At 44.4% G+C, this 24,111-nt stretch overlaps 1 protein-coding gene across 1 annotated transcript; it reads right to left on the reverse strand.

Moving 5' to 3' along the window:
• Positions 1–1,016: 1,016 nt before the first annotated feature.
• LOC125510688 (mitogen-activated protein kinase kinase kinase 5) lies at positions 1,017–9,459 on the reverse strand. The gene is made up of 11 exons (XM_048675938.2): positions 8,897–9,459; positions 7,308–7,958; positions 7,147–7,234; positions 6,776–6,838; positions 6,532–6,695; positions 6,132–6,207; positions 5,588–5,647; positions 2,552–2,671; positions 1,836–2,045; positions 1,677–1,756; positions 1,017–1,563 (listed from the first exon to the last, which is right to left on the reverse strand). Exons 1-11 carry the CDS (start codon positions 9,412–9,414, stop codon positions 1,341–1,343), a joined length of 2,253 nt encoding a protein of 750 aa, XP_048531895.2. The 5' UTR covers positions 9,415–9,459; the 3' UTR covers positions 1,017–1,340.
• Between the last annotated feature and the right edge of the window lie 14,652 nt (positions 9,460–24,111).

The raw sequence follows: 24,111 nt of genomic DNA on the forward strand, positions 1-24,111 counted from the left end.
AAGTCCCAACGAGGATCAGACAATTTCTATGTCGGCTGGCCCGACATTCATTACCAACAGTTAACATCTTACCCCCACACACAAAAAAACAGCTGACGTCTTATGACACAACAACATGGCAAGGGAGAGTCGTTGTGCAGTGTGCATGGAAGGGATTCTTGGCGCCATTCTCTGATCGAGTGTACACTCGATGGCGGATTGCGTGTGGTCATTGGTTGGCAAGGAGGTATCCGAGCATATGAACAAGATGCGACACCCATCCGCCAAGTTGTGGCTTTTTGCGATGATTGAATCTCATCTCATCAAGATCTGATGAAGATGTGTGTGACGCTTTTGGGCCATCTAGTATGCAAGGCCGAAGGTGATACACGAGGAAGCATTTCAGAGCCCTCCACTGACGTGTGCTTTTGTGCATAACTTTCTATCCAAGAAGCTACAATCAGCGGAGCACGTAAAAGGTCTCGGCTGTGCTCCGGCCATCAGCGGCGCGGGCACACCGATGGATACCACCTCCAGGAGGGTTTTGCGAAGCTTTTTTTCTTCAGGGGGGGGGGGGGGGGGGGGGGGGAGTGTTTGTGAAGCTGAATGTTGATGCTGCAGTCTGGAAGAATGAACAATGGGCACGGTTGCGGCAGCTGCTCGCGACGCGCAAGGGCAATACCTGGGAGCCTCGGCCTTGCATTTGTGTTTCAGGGAGTCGACGATCCCGAGACGCTGGAGGCGATCGGCCGTGAATCCATGACGTTGTATCATTTTATCATTATCGTGTCAATCACACTGCCAAAGTCTATTTCGTGGCTATGGAGAACGCATGTTCTACAGAGACACATAGATTTGCCTGGAACTTACGTACCACTGAAGATACAACTGCAAGTAGCCCATCGGGTGATGATAAATAAGCTCATCAAGCCAAGGGAGAATAACCAGCATGGACCTCGTGACCACAACAAATGAGCAAGCAATTACCACCACTGAACAATACACCATACGTTCCAATTTTGAACCCAGAGAGCACACACACAAACATTGTCTATCTTGATCTCCTGTTGCCAATTCACGCATATTATTACTCAAGACCCCCCCAAAAAATCATCAAAAATGATTACATCGAGGCATGATTAAAACATGAACACCACACAGGCTACAACTACAACCCTAATGTCCTATGTGCTGGCAACAATCAGGAACATTAGCTATACCTACAGCTAACCCTAAACAATTTGCTACAAAGGGATCACCACATTTCCCCCGAAAATAAGCATACACATATCCCGTTGCAATCATTACCGAGGGGACGTTCTTTACATCGATACTTTACACGACTGCTTGCCCATCCTTCTTCAATACGAAAACATGTTTAATGATTCCTTTCCGTTAGGCCTCGGTAGTGGACTGGGCTGAGGGTATGCGATTGAAAAATGCATGCCGTTCGGTGTATTATGAGCTGAAGAACCAGAACTAGACTTACTCGTCGGTGGAGGGGACAAGCTATGAGTATCCAAGCTGGTTGGGGCGGTCAAACGATGACCCAATGACCCGGGACATCTACAGCTGCTTGTTTCGCTGGTCGGAAGGCAATAAAAGAATAACAAGGTCAAGATCTGTAATGGTGCAAACCTTTCATGAACAGATCAAACATCAAATTACAGACAGAGAAGTGTGAAGAAAGTACACACCCGTTTGTATTTGTCTGTTTCCCTCTCACACAAGGCTCAGTCTTCCAGGACTTCTTTTCTCTTGAACAGTGTCCAGCATCCTGGCATTAACATGAAAAGTCATGAACGTCCACAAAAATCTCGAAACTCAAGGGGATACAGCAACTGAGGCAAGCTTACTGGGGATTTATTTCCTGCAGGAGAATGTACAGAAACGTGCTGGCTGAAGTGATTTGAATTTTGGATGAATGGGTGTTCAAGCAGCTTGCTTGCTGTAGGTCTCTCAGACGGGATTCTCTTGAAGCAGCCTTTCAGAAAATCCTTCCCTTCTGATGATAAATTATCTGGAATTGGTGGGTCTTTATTCAACACCTTAAACATTGCGGCAGGCTGTTGCACCACAGACAAGCAGATTCCATGCTTCAGAATCCCAAGACAGGGAAGGGAAATACCCAAATGTTGACATACTCCCTCCGTTTTTATTTAGTCCGCATGTTAACTTTGACTGAAGTCAAACTTTATAAAGTTTGACCAAGTTCATAGAAAATAATACGAACATTTACAGCAAAAAATGAATATGATGTGAAAATATATTCAATGATGAATCTATGGTATTGATTTGGTATTGTATATGTTAATATTTTTCTCTATAAACTTGGTCAAAGTTTGTAAAGTTTCACTTTAGAAAAAGCTAATATGTGGAGTAAATAAAAAACGGAGGGAGTACATTACTTCTCCATTCGCAATTTTATTTAGACCAATGTACCAATGTGTGGCAATTATCATCATTCATATACAAAACTAACTAATGAGAAGCGAGCTACCCTAATTACATAAGTCCAACTCATACAACACATCCTGATTTTACAAAACGGACAAAGGTTTGAATTATTTACCCCTTCAAGACCACTCCAAGGAGGCTTGCCGGTGAACATCTCAATAATTGTGCAACCGAGGCTCCAGATATCAACAGCAAGATCGTAGCCTACATCTTTGACAAGTGTAGCCTGGACAACCTGGGATACAAATGTGCAAGTGTGACTGTGCCATATAAGCAATGACCAGAGATGCAGCTTACAGCTCTATGAAACAAACCAAAAGGCAAAACCAAAGAATTTGTAAATCTAAATGCCAACTTAGCAGTATGCCCAATGATGTGATTCTACAGTAAAATATCCATTCAAACTAAATGATTTCATATCAAACAAGAGTGCAAACCAAAAATGCTATCAGATTTAGAAGAAAAAAAACACTTTGCAATCTTGAACTACTGCACAAGACACAAGTTAACATTTCACTTTGAACCTGTAAACTGCTTATTTCAACCATAAATTGTGAAATCGGTGTTTTCTTGCCCTTTTACGGTAGTTCAGGGTTCAAGACTGGAAATAAATGGTTTACGAATTTAAGGTTGAAACGTGAACTTCTGTAGTTTAAGGATGTTATTAAGTGGATGTTCTTTCTTAATTTCAAGACATATAAAGTTAGTAAAGGTCGTCACAAAATCTAATCTATGTGGGATGATAAGCATCCCCTGAGCATATTGTTCACATGTTTAAGTTATTGGCGTGATTTTATGGAAATTATAATACCTTAGGCAGGCTGAATGTTCGAGAAATCAGCTCTCTTAGGTGCTGTAGCAAACACATTGCATGAAAATAAAGTTCCATTAAATGCATGAATCGCTTTTGAGAATTTGGAACATCTGCTTTTCTTGCCTGAGCGCCATGTCCACAAGAAGACTACATGAAATGGATGTAAGCATTTTGGTGGGCTACACACAGTTTCTCTGCTTGAGAAGTCATTATTTTACATTGCGCAAATGCAGTTCAATCTTTAAATGTTAAAAATTATTGGCATGGCTAGACAGGATAGGTATCAACCACTTGGTCAAACCTAATCAGAGAACCGAACTCACACCATCTCAAGTGCTTTAGTCCCAAAATCATCCACCTGCAGGTACTAACGGTTGAGAACTTGCCATGGCCTCAATGCAGGCCCAGGGGAATATGCTGTAAATACCTTGCTGGCATTGTCAGTGTGATGTCCACCTCTAGCAGACCTTTTCAAGGTGTTGTCACATGCCATCAATGCAGCACAGGCTATAACCATGTTGGTCTTCCTCATGCGCAATGAGACGATGACTGCACTAAAGCATCATTCCTTTAGGAGTCAAGCTTCATGGTTCAGTAAAAATTCAGTTTCAGCAGCAAGCTTTCGGCAAGTTTCGTGTATCAACAAACTCAGGTTTCAGGTTTCACGAGAACCGAGCGCTAGCTCGGTGGCTAGAGTTTACGGTGGTAAACTCACCGACCAGCGTTCGAACCTGTGGGGTGCTATCTGCGTGAAATCCGCAGAAAGGTCTCATCTTCTATCTAACAATGTGCAGTTAAGGGAGGGATCCGTTCCCCTTTAACCACGTTTTTTGTTTCAGATTTTGCTACTGCGTTACAAGAATGTTTCAGGCTTCAGAACAAAGTTCTAACATATGGGTTTCAAAACCTACAACAGGGTAGCAAGTTCATGTGGATTTCAGCAAGTTTCAGATCCCTGGAATTGAGCTATCATGTAGTTGTCAGAAAGTTTTGACAAAGTTTCAGGAGGTTTTGAGCTAGTTTCAGTTAATTACTCACAAGGAAACAGTAGGGTAGACCCCTGTGGTTAAATTTCTCTTAAGATAACGTATTTACAGCCATTTTACAAGGGTGAAGCTGCATATCGACCGCGGTGACCTCAAGACTGAGGGTGTGTGAGAAGAGAAGCAAAAAGCATACATCATAACAGAAGCTCCATTAAGAGTGACTATCTACACAGCCATGGTGGTTCCCAAATCTTTTCACGAACATGCAGGAGAGCTGCACGTGAATATATTAAGCAAGAAAGAGTTTACAACGACCCAATATATGAAAACAACCTCCCTTATACAGAACCTAGAGAGAGGAAACTACAGAGACAAAAAAAACGACCTCCTCACTAAACAGAAGATTTTATCCATCACTCTTAGCTGGCTCTGACAGCCATCAACAACCTGTACTTATCCTTGATATCGCCGTATGTGTTGAAGGTTGTGGAACTCGTGATTGAAGATTCCACCATTGAGTTCCTTCTGAATCCTCCTGGTGGTGCCCAAATCTGACTCAGAAGAGGCAGTAGCGATTGCGGTCCAGCATGAAAGTGTGAAGGAGACACAGGTAAAGGTGGATGGAGGAGTGTGATGCCGTCACCATCATCCTTTATTTCTTGGAAACAACATCACGACATCCAACACGAGGTATGGAGTAGGCGTGTCAATCCTACATGGCAGAGGAAAGACAGCGAGGGTGCCGGAACCGAACCGAACCAAGTGCTGCATTGCCATTGACTTGGAGTTGTGGGTAGCCAGTAGTTTTGGAAGTGGGATGAATGTATATAGGACAAATCCCATTGTTGGGTGGATCAAACAAACCTTATTGAAATGCCCAGTTGGGTGGGACTATCAATGTATCACCTTCCGATAGTTTTTTTCTAAACGAAATGTGAAACTGATGGAACAATTCAAGGCCCCTAGATGTGTTTTTGCCTTTTTGGTATGCAAAAAGATGATTCTAGCTCCAACTGAAGAAGCCTAAGAGTGGAGGTAGCCCTATTTGGTCTAACAGACCCAGCTACAACCTGGAACCTTTCGATGAGCACGAGACTCGCTAAAACAGGCTTAACTGCTTTATATGTGTTCCTAAGTAGTGCAGTGGACTAATGCATTACATTTACATGGTATCCAACAGAAACTGTGATGCAGTTTACTTTGGCTGTCGTCAACAAATTAGAACGCACAAGTATTTTCTGCACGTCAGTAAATAAAACAATGCCTACTACGCTTGAGAATCCGAAATTAACCTTACCATGATGAGGAAAAAGGAAAACTATGATTAATATAAAGACTAACTAGTTCGCACCTCAGGGGCCATCCAGTATGGTGTTCCTTTCAGTGAAAGATTTGGAGCTGCAGTGCTCAACTGAAAAGAAGAAGAAACAGTCAAGCAAATTAATTACAAAAGTAGCACCATGGCAAATAAGAAAAACCTGAAAGCGCAGGTCCAAGAGAAAAATAAACGGTGTAATAGTAAATTCATTGCCTCTCAGGGTATGCACTAAAAATATAACTATAGAAGTAAGGAATACCAAAGTTAATGTCATATCAAACTACTTCGAAATAATAACCAATGGTCCAATCCAACTAAGAAATATTGAAATGTTTTACCAAGTACTCATATCAAATGTCAAAATTACGATTAACAGCTTATGGCAGACATAATGCTCAGGTGGTCATAATGCGACGTAAAATTAAAGGTAGGCAAATGTTCATCTGTGTCTAATCCTTCTCAAAGTGACTACTGAGTACTTACGAGCCGACGAGACATTAAAGTGACTACTAAGTACTTATGTGCAAAGTGCCAGTGCTGTCAAAAATTATAAGCCAAGACGAAAAGTGGAACTCACATGCTTAGCCATTCCAAAGTCTGCCAATTTAACCACGCCATTGACATCAACAAGCAAATTTGCTCCTTTAATGTCCCTGCAAAAGTATAATAATGTTATCTACATCCATCATCCATGTGTCATTTTAGCCAACCAATACTTGCTAACAGACAATAATGGGATCAGAATCAGCCCTTGAGATGTGGATAGAGCTGTACAAGAGGCTCAAGAAAACAAAATGAACTGAATGCAAAATAAAGTTGGAAGGGAAAAATAGGACCAAGCAATCTGACAAATGGTATAAGGGAAAAACAAGAGATAATGTAAAAAAACTGAACAAAGGTTAGGTTCAGAAAGTTAGGAAACAGCCAGTGGCGAACAATTATCAGATAAAGAACAAATAATGAAAAAGAAAAATTACCTATGCATAATTTTTTGGCTATGGAGGAAAGCAAGACCGTTAAGGATATGGCGAGTGAAGTTGCGGACAACTGATTCTGTCATTGCACCACAATGTTTACTAATGTACTTATTAATTGAACCCGGATGAACATATTCCAGGTATATGTAGAATCTATCTTCAGTCTGCAAGGTGCCCATATCACCGTTAATAGCAAAATTATATAGCACTGTTAATTCCCTCGGTGTGGGCAAGTAGAACTTACAGTTTCACTGCCGTAGTACTGCACTATGTTTTCATGCTTAAATTGGCTAAGGAATTTAATTTCCTGAAACAAAGGTGATGAGCAATCAGACGAAGTGCATAATTGCATGATCCTTAGATAGCATAAGAAAATAGTGGTATACAGTTATTACCCAACCAAGTTCAGAAAAATGAAACAAGTATGGTCAGAGTTTTACATATACTTAAGAAGTATTGTATAGTGGTAAAAGGAAGACAAACCAAATGTGAGCATAAGTAAAAATATGCTTCTTAATCCTCAACAAGAAAAGAGAACATTAAACAATCACATTGAACAAGACTAATGATCTCCATAAGCAGAAATAAGCAACATCAAAACAAGTATGGCCGAACCTGTTCCAATTGCTTCAAAGACTCAACTGATTTTGCGTCATCAGGAATTATGTTAACCTCTTTCATGGCACAAAGAGCTCCGGTGTGCCTGTATGTTGGTGTGATGGTATGTTCAAAATTTAGAGAAGCGATTACTACAATAAAAATGAAATATAACATACCTATTGGTAGCTTCATATACACAGCCATATGTGCCACTGCCGATGAGCTTCCTTTTTTGCCACTGACCAGCCATTGAGGGTGTCTCGACTTTTGGAACTGACGGGTAGCCAAAATTTGTTTGCTTTGGGCTCATTGAAACAGGAGGAAGAGGTAATGGGTGAAGATTGGCACTCAGATTGCCCTCAGGACGAGAAGTGTGGTTCTCTGGGAACAAGTTTGTATGCATTGGTGATGGAGGCGCACTTGGGTATCTTGATCTAAGAGCAGGACTTCTCAAAGGACTAGAGCGAGGAGATCGCTCCTGGCCACCCACAAATTTTTCAGGTGAGGTGGAAGGGGGTGAAGATCCTGATTGATCTGAAGACCATGGTGATGGTGCTGACAATATATTGCTACCTTGGATGGATATTGCAGCAGATGAGAAGTCTACATTACTCAACCTTCGAGGACTCTGTACAGGACTTGAAAACCCGCTGCTCGGGGCACTTTTAGCAGGAATATTCAACCTAAAGTTCAAAGTTTCAGTTGGACCATCCTGGAACTTCTCTTTATATGTCTTTCTCCGTTGGCCACAGGTGGCCCCATGTGTGCCAGCTGACCGTAAGTCATTGTGCTCGTGAACCTTTTGAACAGTTTGGTGGGGCATAAATCTATCACCAGAGACATTAACAACATCAGAAACATGGATATGGAGTTAATCTGATCAGTGTGGCATGACAACAGTTTTTTTTTAATAATCATGTTCATGTACAATCTTCTTTACTAGCAGCTTCATGGAAGTTAATCAAAGCAAATTACACTTCACTGACTTCAGTACTGAAACAATCTCAGTCACTCATCAGTTAAAAATCACAATCTGAGCCAGCCTTTTTTTCATGTCAAGATCTAATAAACTGGCAAGTAGCTTAACCAAGCATCATCAAGTAAAAATGTTATGGGGTATCATAGCACCAAACAGCAAATTGTCTCAACTCGTTCTGGGGGTCCAAAACCACAATAACTCTTCGTGACATATCATCCAATTTTTGCTAAGGTGCTATGATCTCCTGGTCATAAGCTAATAAGTTCACAGAAAGCCTAAAACCCTCTTGGTAGAATGCAACTATGCAGCAATGTATGTCTGAAGCCCTAATCCAAGCTAATTTCAGACCGTCAACATGGTTAGACTATAGCAAAGGCCATCTTCCCTGGTCATCTTATTGTTCACCTAAACTGTTCTCACCAACCTCAAAACATTCTGCCCTGCAAAGTGGTCGAAATGCTACTAGTGTGGCAGTTTTAGTATATAGTGTCATGTGTCATGCCTTCTTATATGCCCATATTGTTGGTAACCCCAACCTCATTCAGAAATCACTGCTAGTGGCCTCCTTGCTAACACCCTAATCGCTTCATCAGTACTAAAACAGAACTAACAAGGTTACGCTGTTTATACGAACTTGAACAGCAAAGGAAGGAAGCTTGAAGCATGTACTAAACTAGTACTCCCTCCGTCCAAATAAGTGACTCAACTTTGTACTAAAGTTAGTACAAAGTTGAGTCACTTATTTTGGAACCGAGGAAGTACAAAACAAACAAAATGCATCCCCACCTTGGAAACGTGGACGGCCTCTCGCCTCCAGTCTCTGCAACCCCCAGGAACTCGGCCGACCCGTTGCAATCCCCGTCGAACATCCTCGGGGAGGGGAGCGGCCTCCCAGGCCCTCGGCACGGCGAGTCGTCATGGTGGGGCAGCGGCAGAGGGTGCGGCAGCAGCATGGGCGTGGACGACGACCTGGCCGGCGCCGCCTCCATCATGCTGCTCGGGGACCTCGAGATCGGCGTGGAGCTGGCGGTGGCGAGCCCGGACCAGACCGCGTCCCTCCTGGCGGGGTAGGAGGAGGAGGAGGGCGGGGCGGCGTGCGGGTCGTCGAGGCGGAGCGCGGAGGCCCCGACCTCGATGTCGTCGACATGGCGCAGGCGGTGCTGCCTGGTGAGGCGGGGCAGGTGGTCGGGGTCGCCGGCGCCGCCGTGGCGGGGGATGCGGGAGGTGGAGGCGCGGGCGGGGGAGGCGGGCGTGGAGGCGGAGGCGGAGGAGGGGCGGTGGGCGGAGCGCTTCCACCAGGGCATCGGGAAGGGGGGAGGGCAGGGGAGGGGCTTATGGGGGGCCGCGGACGAAACCCTAGCTAGTGGCCACAGTGGTAATGGCGGGGTGGGGGTGGGGGTGGGGGGAGGGGGGGAGGGGATCGGTGGCTGGAGACGACGACCCCCGCCATTTTGGCTTTTGTTTTCTCCTTTCTCGCGAGGGGGGGAGGGACCGGGCGGGGAGTTGGTTTGCTCTCTCGGCTATTCTTTTTTCCTCCACTCAGGTTTGGCCGGGGCCACGCGGCTTGGGGAAGAAGTCCAGCGAGTCAATGTCTCCGGTTACACGTCGCGCACTGCACGCGGCCTGCCCTTCCTTCCCCGTTCCGTTGAGTTTCTCCGTTTCTTCCGTCTGCCTACTCGCTTCCGTTTGGCCTGACGGTCTTTTCTTACAAGTAAATTGCACACATTTTTTTCTCTCTTGATTGATGATGTGATGAAGAACGCAAGCGTTTCATCACCTTGTTGACACGGGTGCACCGGAGAGATGTCAATCGGGACGCATCGGAGAAGTCTTCGGACGCTGATTGGCTGACTTTGAGTGTTGACTTTGTCCTCTCATGGATGCACGATACAATACAATATATGTCCCATTTCGGTACGGCGTGCATAGGCCCGTTGATCAGCTCTGTTTTACAGCCAGATGCATGAGGTAAATATTGATTTCATATCTATAAGGGCATTCGTACTGCCTCGGTTCTTTTTTGGGGTATCCTTCTCGTGTGATTAACATACTCTTAATGGTCCCTTAAAAACATATTTTTAAGTTGGACGTGTCTAGGGCACATCTAGATGTGCTCTAGTTATTGCATATCTAAATAAGTGAATCAAGCATAAAGAGAAAAAAAAAGAGAAAGAAAATATTCACACGAATATCAATGTAAGATCAATGACATATGACTTAGATGTGCAATACTTATGGCACATCTAAATGTGCTTTAACAAAACTGTATTTTTAATGGTGATTTGAAACACTCCAGCGAAAATTAGGGCGAAACTTGATACTTCTAGTAGCTTTGCTCCAGCACGGCGCTGCACTTCACACATCCATCTCAAGATATCTGATGTCAAGCGAAAATACATAAAATAGTAGCAGAGAATCAGCAAAGATGAACACATGTTTTTAATGTAAAAAAAACCTCAAGTTGAGAGTAAATCCACGGGCCGAAACCGCTCAAATCGTCTGCCACTATAATCAAGTGTGAAATGCAACAAGTTTCTTCTCTAGATAGCACTAAGGACTCTCATACATCAAGATCTCTCAACATTGAAGAACCATATATTTAGGGCTCAAAAGGTAGGGATTGGAATAATCTCACCAAGATGATAGAAACACACCTTGAAGGAGACAAGGTTCTTGACTTCACAACATTGGGAGGAGCTCTATTTACTTGCTTCCAAGCCCTTCCTTCAGTCTTCCTCTCTTTCCCTTTCTCTCTTGGTTTTCTATCTTCTTCTTCTCCAATGGATGCTAAGCTGATTTTTGTCACTTGTATTGGTGGCCATGGATGGAGTGATAGAAATCCATCTTCCCTCGCCTGCAAAGACCAAAACGACCCTAGGTCATAACTCTAATATGTAGTGGGCTTTGCCACAAGTTTGGACTGCCTAGAGACTTCACATTTGTTATCTCCTCACAACCCACATGAGGAGGATATTTCAACAAATCTCCCCCTCCTGCTCATGAGGGAGGCACTGCCAAACTTGCTACCTTGCAACATGCATGTAACTTCTCACTTGGCAATATCTTGGTCATCATATCTAAGCCATTATTGTTGATATGGATCTTCTCATGTTGTAGCAATTTGGAACTCAAATCATCTTGTATCCAATGATATCTCACATCAGTGTGCTTGGTTCGGGAGTGATAGCCTGAATTCTTGGCACGATGAATAACATTGACTATTGCAAAACAAAACATACTTCTCTTGCTTCATGCCTAGCTCATGCGAGAAGTTCTTCATCGGCAATGCTTCCTTGGCATCATCAACCGTTGTTGTGTACTCAGCCTATGTGGTTGATGTAGAAACGTATGTTCTGTAACCTTGATTGCCATGACACTGGTCCTCTTGCATAAGTCACTAGTTATCCAGAGGTTGACATCTTATGATCCGTATCACTAGCATAATATGAATTTGTATAGCCCTACAATATAGGATCATCGCTTCCAAATCATAAACATGATGTAGAAGTTCCTCTAAGATATATGAGATTCCACTTCACTACCTCTCAGTGAGATTTACCTATATTTTTCATGAACTGGCTAATAAACCCAATTGCACGGGCAATATCAGGCCCAGTGCACACCATGGCATACATCAAACTGCACACATCAGAGTGCCATGTACTTTACTCAGGTTTTTTTCTCCTTCTTGCTTGTAGGACACCATTTAGAACTCAGTTTGTGGTGGACTGCAATCGGAGAGATAGCAAACTTTGCATCTTCCATATTAAACCTTTCAAGTACCTTCGCAATGTATATTTCATGTTAAAGCCAAAGCAGCTTCTTATTTATTAAACCTTTCAAGTACCTTTGGTCTATCATGTGAGATCTTCATATTAAACCTTTCAAGCACCTTTGCAATGGATTTTTCATGAACGAAACGCGGTAATTCTTTTTCGCTGTTTTTTCTCCAAATATGTGACTTTATAGTATCAGGGTTGAGGCCTGCGGGCCACCAGGTGGGGACAACCCACCTGGGCGCTCCCTGGTGGGTTGTGCCCACCCTGGTGCCCCCCTTCGGTGGTTCTTGGCTCCAGAATTTCTTATTTATTGAATAAAAAATCCTCGCAAAGATTCGTTCCAATCCGAGAACTTTTATTTGTGCACAAAAACAACACCATGGTAGTTCTACAGAAAACAATGTCAATCTGGGTTAATTTCATTCAAATCATGCAAATTAGAGTCCAAAACAAGAGGAAAAGCGTTAGGAAAAGTAGATACGACGGAGACGTATCACATGGTAATTTGCTCTGGTTATGAATTTAGTCCTAATATGATGGGCATCCAAGAGGGATATAATAAAAACTTTCATATAAAGAGCATTGAATATATGAGAAGTTTGATTCCTTGCATATTGTTTTGAGATATAAAGATGGTGATATTAGAGTCAAGCTAGTGAGTAATTGTGGATTGTTAGAAATACTTGTGTTAAAGTTTGTGTAAGTGCATCTAGTGCCACCCCTAGTTGGTTTTGGAGTATCGACGACAAACTTGGTTGAGGGACTAATGTGTTTGTGAGAATTGCAGGATAACACTGGTAGTAGTCCCTTATTGATTCGGTTTACCTACCAGAGATGACCCCTAAAAATATGTGAAGACATTGAAGACAATGGTGGTTCATGAAGACATTCACGATGAAGATTATGACATATGAAGACATTCACTTGAAGACTGGAGTGCGAACACATAGTTGTTTCATAATTTCCTTTTCTTCTTTATTGAGTCATAGGAACCATTGTACTGTTAAGTGGGGTCCAAGTGAACAAATTCAGAGTGACTGATGTGATGTTCAACCAAAATCCTATGTCTTCGAGCGAAGACAATGAGAGTAAATCTTATCCAGAGCTGGATGAGTCAGCTTTACTTGTAGCCCAAGTCAAGCTGTCGCGTTGTTTGAAATCTGACCATTGGACACGTGTCGGTTCCTTAGTGACCCGGGGTCATTTCGGACATATCATGTTGGGTTGCCTCCTGGCTATAAATAGCCCACCCCCTACACCATAAATTGGTGGCTACTCAGAGTGAGTGCACGACTTTTGTCGTTTGAGAGCAACCCACCTCTGAAGCCTTTGAGAAAGAGATCCTTGCAAGGACAAAGCCCAAAACATCCTGATACGTCCATTTTGCATCATGCTTTTATATCGATATTTATTGCATTATGGGCTGCTATTACACATTATGTCACAATACTTATGCCTCTCTTATTTTACAAGGTTTACATGAAGAGGGGGAAAGCCGACAGCTGGAATTCTGGGCTGGAAAAGGAGCAAATATTAGAGAGCTATTCTGCACATCTCCAAAAGTCCTGAAACTCCACGGGAATTATTTTCAGAATATATAAAAAATATTGGGCGAAAGAAGTACCAGAGGGGGCCACCCACCGTCCACGAGGGTGGGGGCGCGCCCTACCCCCCTGGGCGCGGCCCCTTGCCTCGTGGGCCCCTGGTGGCCCTCTGATGCCCATCTTTGGCTATATGGAGTCTTTCGTCGAGAAAAAAATCATAAGCGAGCTCATGGGACGAAACTCCGCCGCCACGAGGCGGAACCAATCTAGGGCTCCAGCGGAGCTGTTCTGCCGGGGAAACTTCCCTCCGAGAGGGGGAAATCATCACCATCGTCATCACCAACGATCCTCTCATCGGGAGGGGGTCAATCTCCATCAACATCTTCACCAGCACCATCTCATATCAAACCCTAGTTCATCTCTTGTATCCAATCTTTGTATCCAAACCTCAGATTGGTGCCTGTGGGTTGCTAGTAGTGTTGATTACTCCTTGTAGTTGATGCTAGTTGGTTTACTTGGCGGAAGATCATATGTTCAGATCCATTATGCATATTAATACCCCTCTGATTATGAACATGAATATGATTTGTGAGTAGCTACGTTTGTTCCTGAGAACATGGGAGAAGTCTTGCTATACGTAGTCATGTGAATTTGGTATTCGTTCGATATTTTGATGAGATGTATGTTTTCATCCCTCTAGTGATGTCATGTGAACGTCGACTACATGACACTTCACCATTGTTTGGGACTAGAGGAAGGCATTGGGAAGTAATAAGTAGATGATGGGTTGCTAGAGTGACAGAAGCTTAAACCCTAGTTTATGTGTTGCTTCGTAAGGGGCTGATTTGGATCCATATGTTTAATGCTATGGTTAGGTTTACCTTAATACTTCTGTTGTAGGTGCGGATGCTTGCAATAGGGGTTAATCATAAGTGGGATGCTTGTCCAAGTAAGGGCAGTACCCAAGCACCGCTCCACCCACATATCAAATTATCAAAGTACCGAACGCGAATCATATGAACGTGATGAAAACTAGCTTGACGATAATTCCCATGTGTCCTCGAGAGCGCTTTCCTTTATATAAGAGTTTGTCCAGGCTTATCCTTTACTACAAAAAGGATTGGGCCATCTTTCTGCACCTTATTTACTTTTATTACTTGTTACTCGTTACAAATTACCTTATCACAAAACTATCTGTTACCGATAATTTCAGTGCTTGCAGAGAATACCTTGCTGAAAACCACTTATCATTTCCTTCTACTCCTCGTTGGGTTCGACACTCTTACTTATCGAAAAGGCTACGATAGATCCCCTACACTTGTGGGTCATCAAGACTCTTTTCTGGCGCCGTTGCCGGGGAGTGAAGCGCCTTTGGTAGGTGGAATTTGGTAAGGAAAAATTTATATAGTGTGCTGAAATTTACTGTCACTTGTTACTATGGAACATAATCCTTTGAGGGGCTTGTTCGGGGTATCTTCACCCTGACCAGTAGAGCAAAGAGTTTCTCCTCAACCTACTGAACCTACTGAAATTTTTTACTTTGAAATCCCTTCGGGTATGATAGAGAAACTGCTAGCTAATCCTTTTACAGGTGACGGAACATTACATCCCGATTTGCACCTAATCTATGTGGATGAAGTTTGTGGATTATTTAAGCTTGCAGGTATGCCCGAGGATGTTATCAAGAAGAAGGTATTCCCTTTATTTTTGAAGGGAGAGGCATTGACATGGTTTAGGCTATGTGATGATATGGGATCATGGAACTACAACTGATTGAAATTGGAATTTCATCAGAAGTTTTATCCTATGCATCTCGTTCATCGTGATCGTAATTATATATATAATTTTTGGTCTCATGAAGGAGAAAGCATCGCTCAAGCTTGGGGGAGGCTTAAGTCAATGTTATATTCATGCCCCAATCATGAGCTCTCAAAAGAAATGATTATTCAAAAAAAATTATGCTAGGCTTTCTCTCAGTAATCGCTCCATGCTCGATACTTCTTGTACTGGATCTTTTATGATGACGACTATTGAATTCAAATGGGATTTATTGGAAAGAATTAAACACAACTCTGAAGATTGGGACCTCGACAAAGGTAAGGAGTCAGGTATAACACCTAAGTTTGATTGTGTTAAATCTTTTATGGATACCGATGCTTTCTGTGAATTTAGCACTAAATATGGACTTGACTCTGAGATAGTAGCTTCTTTCTGTGAATCCTTCGCTACTCATGTTGATCTCCCTAAGGATAAGTGGTTTAAATATAATCCTCCCATTGAAGTAAAAGTAGTTGCACCTATTAAAGTTGAAGAAAATACTATCACTTATAATGATCTTGTTATTCCTATTGCTTATATTGAGAAACCACCTTTGCCCGTTAGAATAAAGGATCATGCTAAAGCTTCAACTGTGGTTCTTAAGAGTAATACTAGAACACCTACTCCCTCTGAGCAAATTAAAGTTGAACCTAGTGTTGCTAAGGTTAAAGATCTCTTGGCCGATAATATTGATGGGCATGTTATTTACTTCTGCAATGAATCTGCTAGAATTGCTAGACCTGATACTAAATATAAACATAGACCTGTTGTAGGCATGCCTGTTATTTCAGTTAAAATAGGAGATCATTGCTATCATGGCTTATGTGATACGGGTGCTAGTGAAAATGCAATACCTCATTCCTTATACAAAGAAATTATGCATGATATTGCACCTACTGAGATAGAAGAGATAGATGTTACAATTAAGCTTGCCAATAGAGATACTATTTCACCAGTTGGGATTGTTAGAGATGTTGAAGTCTTGTGTGGGAAAGTTAAATATCCTGCTGATTTTCTTGTTCTTGGTTCCCACAAGATGACTTTTGTCCCATTATATTTGGTAGTCCTGTTGGAAATATGCCCTAGAGGCAATAATAAAATGGTTATTATTATATTTCTTTGTTCATGATAATTGTCTATTGTTCATGCTATAATTGTGTTATCCGGAAATCGTAATACATGTGTGAATACATAGACCACAACACGTCCCTAGTGAGCCTCTAGTTGACTAGCTCGTTGATCAAAAGATAGTCATGGTTTCCTGACTATGGACATTGGATGTCATTGATAACGGGATCACATCATTAGGAGAATGATGTGACGGACGAGACCCAATCCTGAGCATAGCTCAAAGATCGTGTAGTTCGTTTGCTATAGCTTTTCCAAATGTCAAGTATCATTTCCTTAGACCATGAGATTGTGCAACTCCCGGATACCGTAGGAGTGCTTTGGGTGTGCCAAGCGTCACATCGTAACTGGGTGACTATAAAGGTACACTACAGGTATCTCCGAAAGTGTCTGTTAGGTTGGCACGAATCGAGACTGGGATTTGTCACTCCGTATGACGGAGAGGTATCTCTGGGCCCACTCGGTAATGCATCATCATAATGAGCTCAATGTGACCAAGTGGTTGATCACGGGATCATGCATTACTGTACGAGTAAAGTGACTTACCGGTAACGAGATTGAACAAGGTATTGGGATATCGACAATCGAGTCTCGGGCAAGTAACGTACCGATTGACAAAGGGAATTGTATACGGATTGATTGAATCCTCGACATCGTGGTTCATCCAATGAGATCATCGAGGAGCATGTGGGAGCCAACATGGGTATCCAGATCCCGCTGTTGGTTATTGACCGGAGAGTCGTCTCGGTCATGTCTGCGTGTCTCTCGAACACGTAGGGTCTACACACTTAAGGTTCGGTGACGCTAGGGTTGTTGAGATATTAGTATACGGTAACCCGAAAGTTGTTCGGAGTCCCGGATGAGATCCCGGACGTCACGAGGAGTTCCGGAATGGTCCGGAGGTGAAGAATTATATATAGTAAGTCAAGTTTCGGCCATCGGGAAAGTTCCGGGGGTACTCGGTATTGTACCGGGACCATCGGAAGGGTCCCGGGGGTCCCCCGAAACCCTAGCCCTCTTCTTCCTCTGTGCGTCGGACAACGTCCGCCGGCGCCGGACGTGTCCGCTGCACCCGCCGCCGCCACGTGTCACCTTCCCATACGCCCGGCCGCCTCTCTCCGCCGTCGGCCCGCCGAGCCCAGGCGGGGCCCCCGCGGCCCGCACCGCGCGCCGCCCGCCCCGATCGACCCCGCCGCCCGCAAGCACCGGGCCGGAGCACGCCGCCGCCTCCACGCCGTCTCTCCGGTTCCGACGAGCTCCGCCACCGGACGCCACCGCGCCGCCGCAGGACGCCGCGCCGGCCGGAGTCGTCGCCGACCGCCTCGCCCCGCCGCCTCTCCGTCCATCGCCGCCGCAACGTCGCCGTCTCGCCGGTCGTCCAAGGCCCCAGCGAGCTCTCCTTCCTCCGGCAAGCTCTCGTCGTCGGCGAGCTTCGGATCCGCCGCCGCTACAGTGCCCTTTGCCAGATCCGGATCGGGAGGCTACAGTAAAACCTAGGTTGACTTCGGAGTTTTCCCTAAGTCCTCAAATCTCAGATCCATATGCTCCTGTTCATCGTGTCGTATCTCCTCATCCGTAGCTCCGATTTGGGCATATAGCATATCAAAATGTTCGTCTCAGAGAGTACATCATTTCATTCCATTGCATAATTTTCATTTGAGTTCATCTTGATGCCCGAAATGCTGTTAGAAGAGTGCTACTTGAGATAATTGTCAGATCTGCTACTCCATTTAGATATTTGTCATTTTTGCCATGATTATTGTGTGCATGATATGCCCTGGTGCTCTACACTTGTTTTGTTAAGGGTTTTGCCATCTTTCCAGAGGTGCAACCCATGTATTTTTGTGATGTGTGTGGTGACTAGCACGAGCTTGCAAAGTGAGGCACTTGGTAATGCTGATTTCAGGGACTTAGCATTTCCACTAAGTCCTTGAGCTGTTTATCTCATGTTGCCATATGTTCATGTTGTTTCCTAGTGATCCGTGCCTCTTTTGAGGATGATCAGTAAGGATGTTTTGTTAATCTTGTAGTGCTCTATCCATCCATGTATTTGTTTGCAATTATGGAGCACCCTAGCTTGAGTCAATCAAGCTCTACTTTTGCTACTTCGTGAATCTGGGCAGATTGTCTACTTGTTAGCGATTTTGCCGATGATGTTGTAGTTGATCCGTGCATGCTATGCTATTGTTCTTGCCATGTCTAGCTTGTATTTTGTGTATTCTTAATGGATGTATGCTTAGCTTTTCATGACTTGCTCCGTAGTGAGTGCATCGAGCTCGTAAACATGCCTACTTGAGATATGTTTCAGCATGTGCCAGTTTTCACTAAGTCTGAAAACTGATTATGCTTTTGCTATGTTCACATGCTTGCAATTATGTTTTCTGATCCCTTTTGGCTCAAGGTCACTAAGGGACTTTTGTTAAGCTTTTTGAGTAGCTCCATGCCATGTTTTAATTTGCTATGTTCAGGTCATGTAGCATGTGGTTTTGTTGATCGCGAGAGTGCTACCTGATCTGAGATTCCAGACAAGTGTTAATTTCACTAAGTCTGAAATCTGTTTACCATATGCATTTTTGCCATGCTTGTTTGAACCTGTTAATGGATGAATTGTCTGTAGCTCAGTGCTAGACTTTTGTTAAGCATCTTGAATGCATCCCTGCCATGTATTTTTATGCCATGTTTGAGTGCTGTAGCATGTTCATCTCATTGCATTTAGATGGCTACTTGCTGTAAATCGCAGACCGGTGTCATATTTGAATCGCTTGCCATTTCCAAACCGTAACTCCGATTCCGACGTTCTTTATATCATTTTCAAGCGATTTCATCTCATCTTTCCAGTGGCACACTTGGATTTCCAAGTTGAGGCCAGGTCCATGCATCCCTTGTCAAATCTTGCATATGCATCCCGCATCGCATCCCGCATAGCATACCATGTTTGCATCATATTGTTTGATCCTTGCACGTGGTTGATTGTGTTCCATTTGCTTGTTTGTCTTGTTTGGGTAGAGCCGGGAGACGAGTTCGCTAATGAGGAGCCCGTTGAGTTTGCTTTCGAGGATCCAGTCAACTCTAACAACTTTGCAGGCAAGATGATCATACCCTCGAAATCACTACTATCTTTGCTATGCTAGATTGCTCGCTCTTTTGCTATGCCAATGCTACGATGCCTACCACTTGCTTTCAAGCCTCCCAAATTGCCATGTCAAACCTCTAACCCACCATGTCCTAGCAAACCGTTGTTTGGCTATGTTACCGCTTTGCTCAGCCCCTCTTATAGCGTTGCTAGTTGCAGGTGAAGATTGGAGGTCGTTCCTTGTTGGAACATTTATTTACTTGTTGGGATATCATTATATTGCCATGTTATCTTAATGCATCTATATACTTGGTAAAGGGTGGAAGGCTCGGCCTCTCGCCTAGTGTTTTGTTCCACTCTTGCCGCCCTAGTTTCCGTCATATCGGTGTTATGTTCCCGGATTTTGCGTTCCTTACGCGGTTGGGTTATAATGGGAACCCCTTGATAGTTCGCCTTGATTAAAGCTTTTCCAGCAATGCCCAACCTTGGTTTTACCATTTGCCACCTAGCCTCTTTTTCCCTTGGGTTTCCGGAGCCCGAGGGTCATCTTATTTTAAACCCCCCCGGGCCAGTGCTCCTCTCGGTGTTGGTCCACCTGTCAGCTGCCGGTGGCCACCAGGGGCAACTCTGGGCTAGCCTACCCGTACCTAAGACAATCTGAGTGTGCCCTGAGAAAGAGATATGTGCAGCTCCTATCGGGATTTGTCGGCACATTCGGGCGGTGTTGCTGGATTTGTTTTAACATGTCGAAGTGTCTTGAAGAACCGAGATACCGAGTCTGATCGGAACGTCTCGGGAGGAGGTCTATTCCTTCGTTGACCGTGAGAGCTTGTCATGGGCTAAGTTGGGACTCCCCTGCAGGGATTTGAACTTTCGAAAGCTGTGCCCGCGGTTATGGGCAGATGGGAATTTGTTAATGTCCGGTTGTAGATAACTTGAACCTTAACTTAAATAAAATGAATCAACAGTGTGAGTTACCGTGATGGCCTCTTCTCGGCGGAGTCCGGGAAGTGGACACGGTGTTGGAGTAATGTCTGTGCAGGTTATCCTCTAGTTTCTCGCTCGCGCTTTGCCTCCTCTTCTCGCTCTCTTTTGCGAACAGGATAGCCACCATATATGCTAGTCGCTTGTTGCAGCTCCACATATTTACCTTACCTTACCTATAAGCTTAAATAGTCTTGATCGCGAGGGTGCGAGATTGCTGAGTCCTTGTGGCTCACAGATTACTATTACACCAGATGCAGGGCCTGATGATTCCGCTCCAGGTGACGCGCTTGAGCTCAAGTGGGAGTTCGACGAGGACTCTCAACGATACTATGTTTCCTTTCCTGATGATCAGTAGTGGTGCCCAGTTGGGGGTGATCGGGACCGTGTCGCATGTTGGGTTATCTTTTATTTTGGCGCCGTAGTCGGGCCATGAGTGTTTGAATGATGTAATGTTATTTATGTACCTTGATTGACATGGCGAGTGTAAGCCAACTATGTTATCTCCCCTTTTATTATCTATATATTACATGGGATGTTGTGAAGATTGCCTAACTTGCGACATATGCCTTCAATGCGATTATGCCTCTAAGTCGTGCCTCGACACGTGGGAGATATAGTCGCATCGAGGGTGTTAAACCACCTGTCCCGGAGGGCCCCATGGGCTGAAGTGGGAGGGGAACCAGCCCCTAGTGGGCTGGTGCGCCCCCCTTGGGCCTCCCCCTGCGCCTAGGGTTGGAAACCCTAGGGGTGGGGGCGCCCCACTTGGCTTGGGGGGCAAGCCACCCCCTTGGCCGCCGCCCCCTTGGAGATTGGATCTCCTAGGGCCGCCCCCCTAGGGACCCTATATATAGTGGGGGGGAGGGCAACCGCACCCTAGCCCCTGGCCTCTCCCTCTTCCTCCCGTGACACTCCTCCCTCTCCCTGTGCTTGGCGAAGCCCTACCGAGATCACCGTTGCTTCCACCACCACGCCGTCGTGCTGCTGGATCTTCATCAACCTCTCCTTCCCCCTTGCTGGATCAAGTTGGAGAAGACGTCTTCCCAACCGTATGTGCGTTGAACGCGGAGGTGCCATCCGTTCGGCGCTAGGTCGTCGGTGATTTGGATCACGACGAGTATGACTCCATCAACCCCATTCTCTTGAACGCTTCCGCGCGCGATCTACAAGGGTATGTAGATGCACTCCCCTCTGCCTCGTTGCTAGATGACTCCATAGATTGATCTTGGTGATGCGTAGAAAATATTAAAATTCTGCTACGTTCACCAACAGTGGTATCAGAGCTAGGTCTATGCGTAGTTTCTATGCACGAGTAGAACACAAAGCAGTTGTGGGCGTCGATATTGTCAATTTGCTTGCCGTTACTAGTCTTATCTTGATTCAGCGGCATCGTGGGATGAAGCAGCCCGGACCGACCTTACACGTACGCTTACATGAGACTGGTTCCACCGATTGACATGCACTAGTTGCATAAGGTGGCTGGCGGGTGTCTGTCTCTCCCACTTTAGTCGGATCAGATTCGATGAAAAGGGTCCTTATGAAGGGTAAATAGAAATTGGCATATCACGTTGTGGTTTTGGCGTAGGTAAGAAACGTTCTTGCTAGAAACATATAGCAGTCACGTAAAAACTTGCAACATCGATGAGTATGACAACCGGCAGGAGCCATAGGAGTTGTCTTTATTTATTTATGACCTGCGTGTCAACATAAACGTCATGTAATTACTTTACTTTATTGCTAAAGCGTTAGCCATAGTAGTAGAAGTAATAGATGACGAGACAACTTCAAGAAGACACAATGATGGAGATCATGATGATGGAGATCATGGTGTCATGCCGGTGACAACGATGATCATGGAGCCCCGAAGATGGAGATCAAAAGGAGCAAATGATATTGGCCATATCATGTCACTATTTGATTGCATGTGATGTTTATCATGTTTTACATCTTATTTGCTTAGAACGACGGTAGCTTAAATAAGATGATCCCTCGTAATAATTTCAAGAAAGTGTTCCCCCTAACTGTGCACCGTTGCGAAGGTTCGTTGTTTCGAAGCACCACGTGATGATCGGGTGTGATAGATTGTAACGTTCGAATACAACGGGTGTAAGCCAGATTTACACACGCAATACACTTAGGTTGACTTGACGAGCCTAGCATGTACAGACATGGCCTCGGAACACGGAAGACCGAAAGGTCGAGCATGAGTCGTATAGAAGATACGATCAACATGAAGATGTTCACCGATGTTGGCTAGTCCGTCTCACGTGATGATCGGACACGGCCTAGTTAACTCAGATCATGTTTCACTTAGATAACTAGAGGGATGTCTATCTGAGTGGGGGTTCATTGAATAATTTGATTAGATGAACTTAATTATCATGAACTTAGTCTAAAATCTTTACACTATGTCTTGTAGATCAAATGGCCCACGCTAATGTTGCCCTCAACTTCAAAGCGTTCCTAGAGAAAACCAAGCTGAAAGATGATGGCAGCAACTATACGGACTGGGTTCGGAACCTGAGGATCATCCTCATAGCTGCCAAGAAAGATTATGTCCTAGAAGCACCGCTAGGTGACGCACCCATCCCAGAGAACCAAGACGTTATGAACGCTTGGCAGTCACGTGCTGATGTTTACTCCCTCGTTCAGTGCGGCATGCTTTATAGCTTAGAACCGGGGCTCCAAAAGCGTTTTGAGAGACACAGAGCATATGAGATGTTCGAAGAGCTGAAAATGGTTTTCCAAGCTCATGCCCGGGTCGAGAGATATGAAGTCTCCGACAAGTTCTTCAGTTGTAAGATGGAGGAAAATAGTTCTGTCAGTGAGCACATTCTCGAAATGTCTGGGTTGCATAACCGCTTGACTCAGCTAGGAGTTAATCTCCCGGATGACGCGGTCATTGACAGAATCCTTCAGTCGCTTCCACCGAGCTACAAGAGCTTTGTGATGAACTTCCATATGCAGGGGATGGAAAAGACCATTCCTGAGGTATATTCAATGCTAAAATCAGCAGAGGTGGAAATCAAAAAGGAACATCAAGTGTTGATGGTGAATAAAACCACTAAGTTCAAGAAAGGCAAGGGTAAGAAGAACTTCAAGAAGGACAGCAAGGGAGTTTCCATGCCCGGTAAGCAAGCTGCCAGGAAGAAGCCAAAGAATGGACCCAAGCCCGAGACTGAGTGTTTTTATTGCAAGGGAAGTGGTCACTGGAAGCGGAACTGCCCCAAATACTTAGCGGACAAGAAGGCCGGCAACACTAAAGGTATATGTGATATACATGTAATTGATGTGTACCTTACCAGTACTCGTAGTAGCTCCTGGGTATTTGATACCGTTGCGGTTGCTCACGTTTGTAACTCAAAGCAGGAGCTGCGGAATAAGCGGAGACTGGCGAAGGACGAGGTGACGATGCGCGTCAGGAATGGTTCCAAGGTCGATGTGATCGCCGTCGGCACGCTGCCTTTACATTTACCTACGGGATTAGTTTTAAACCTCAATAATTGTTATTTAGTGCCAGCTTTGAGCATGAACATTGTATCAGGATCTCGTTTAATTCGAGATGGCTACTCATTTAAATCCGAGAATAATGGTTGTTCTATTTATATGAGAGATATGTTTTATGGTCATGCTCCGCTGGTGAATGGTTTATTCTTAATGAATCTCGAGCGTAAT

The sequence above is a fragment of the Triticum urartu genome, chromosome 5A (genome assembly GCF_056163025.1).
Source record: "Triticum urartu cultivar PI428250 chromosome 5A, HENAU_Tu73, whole genome shotgun sequence".
NCBI lineage: Eukaryota > Viridiplantae > Streptophyta > Magnoliopsida > Poales > Poaceae > Triticum > Triticum urartu.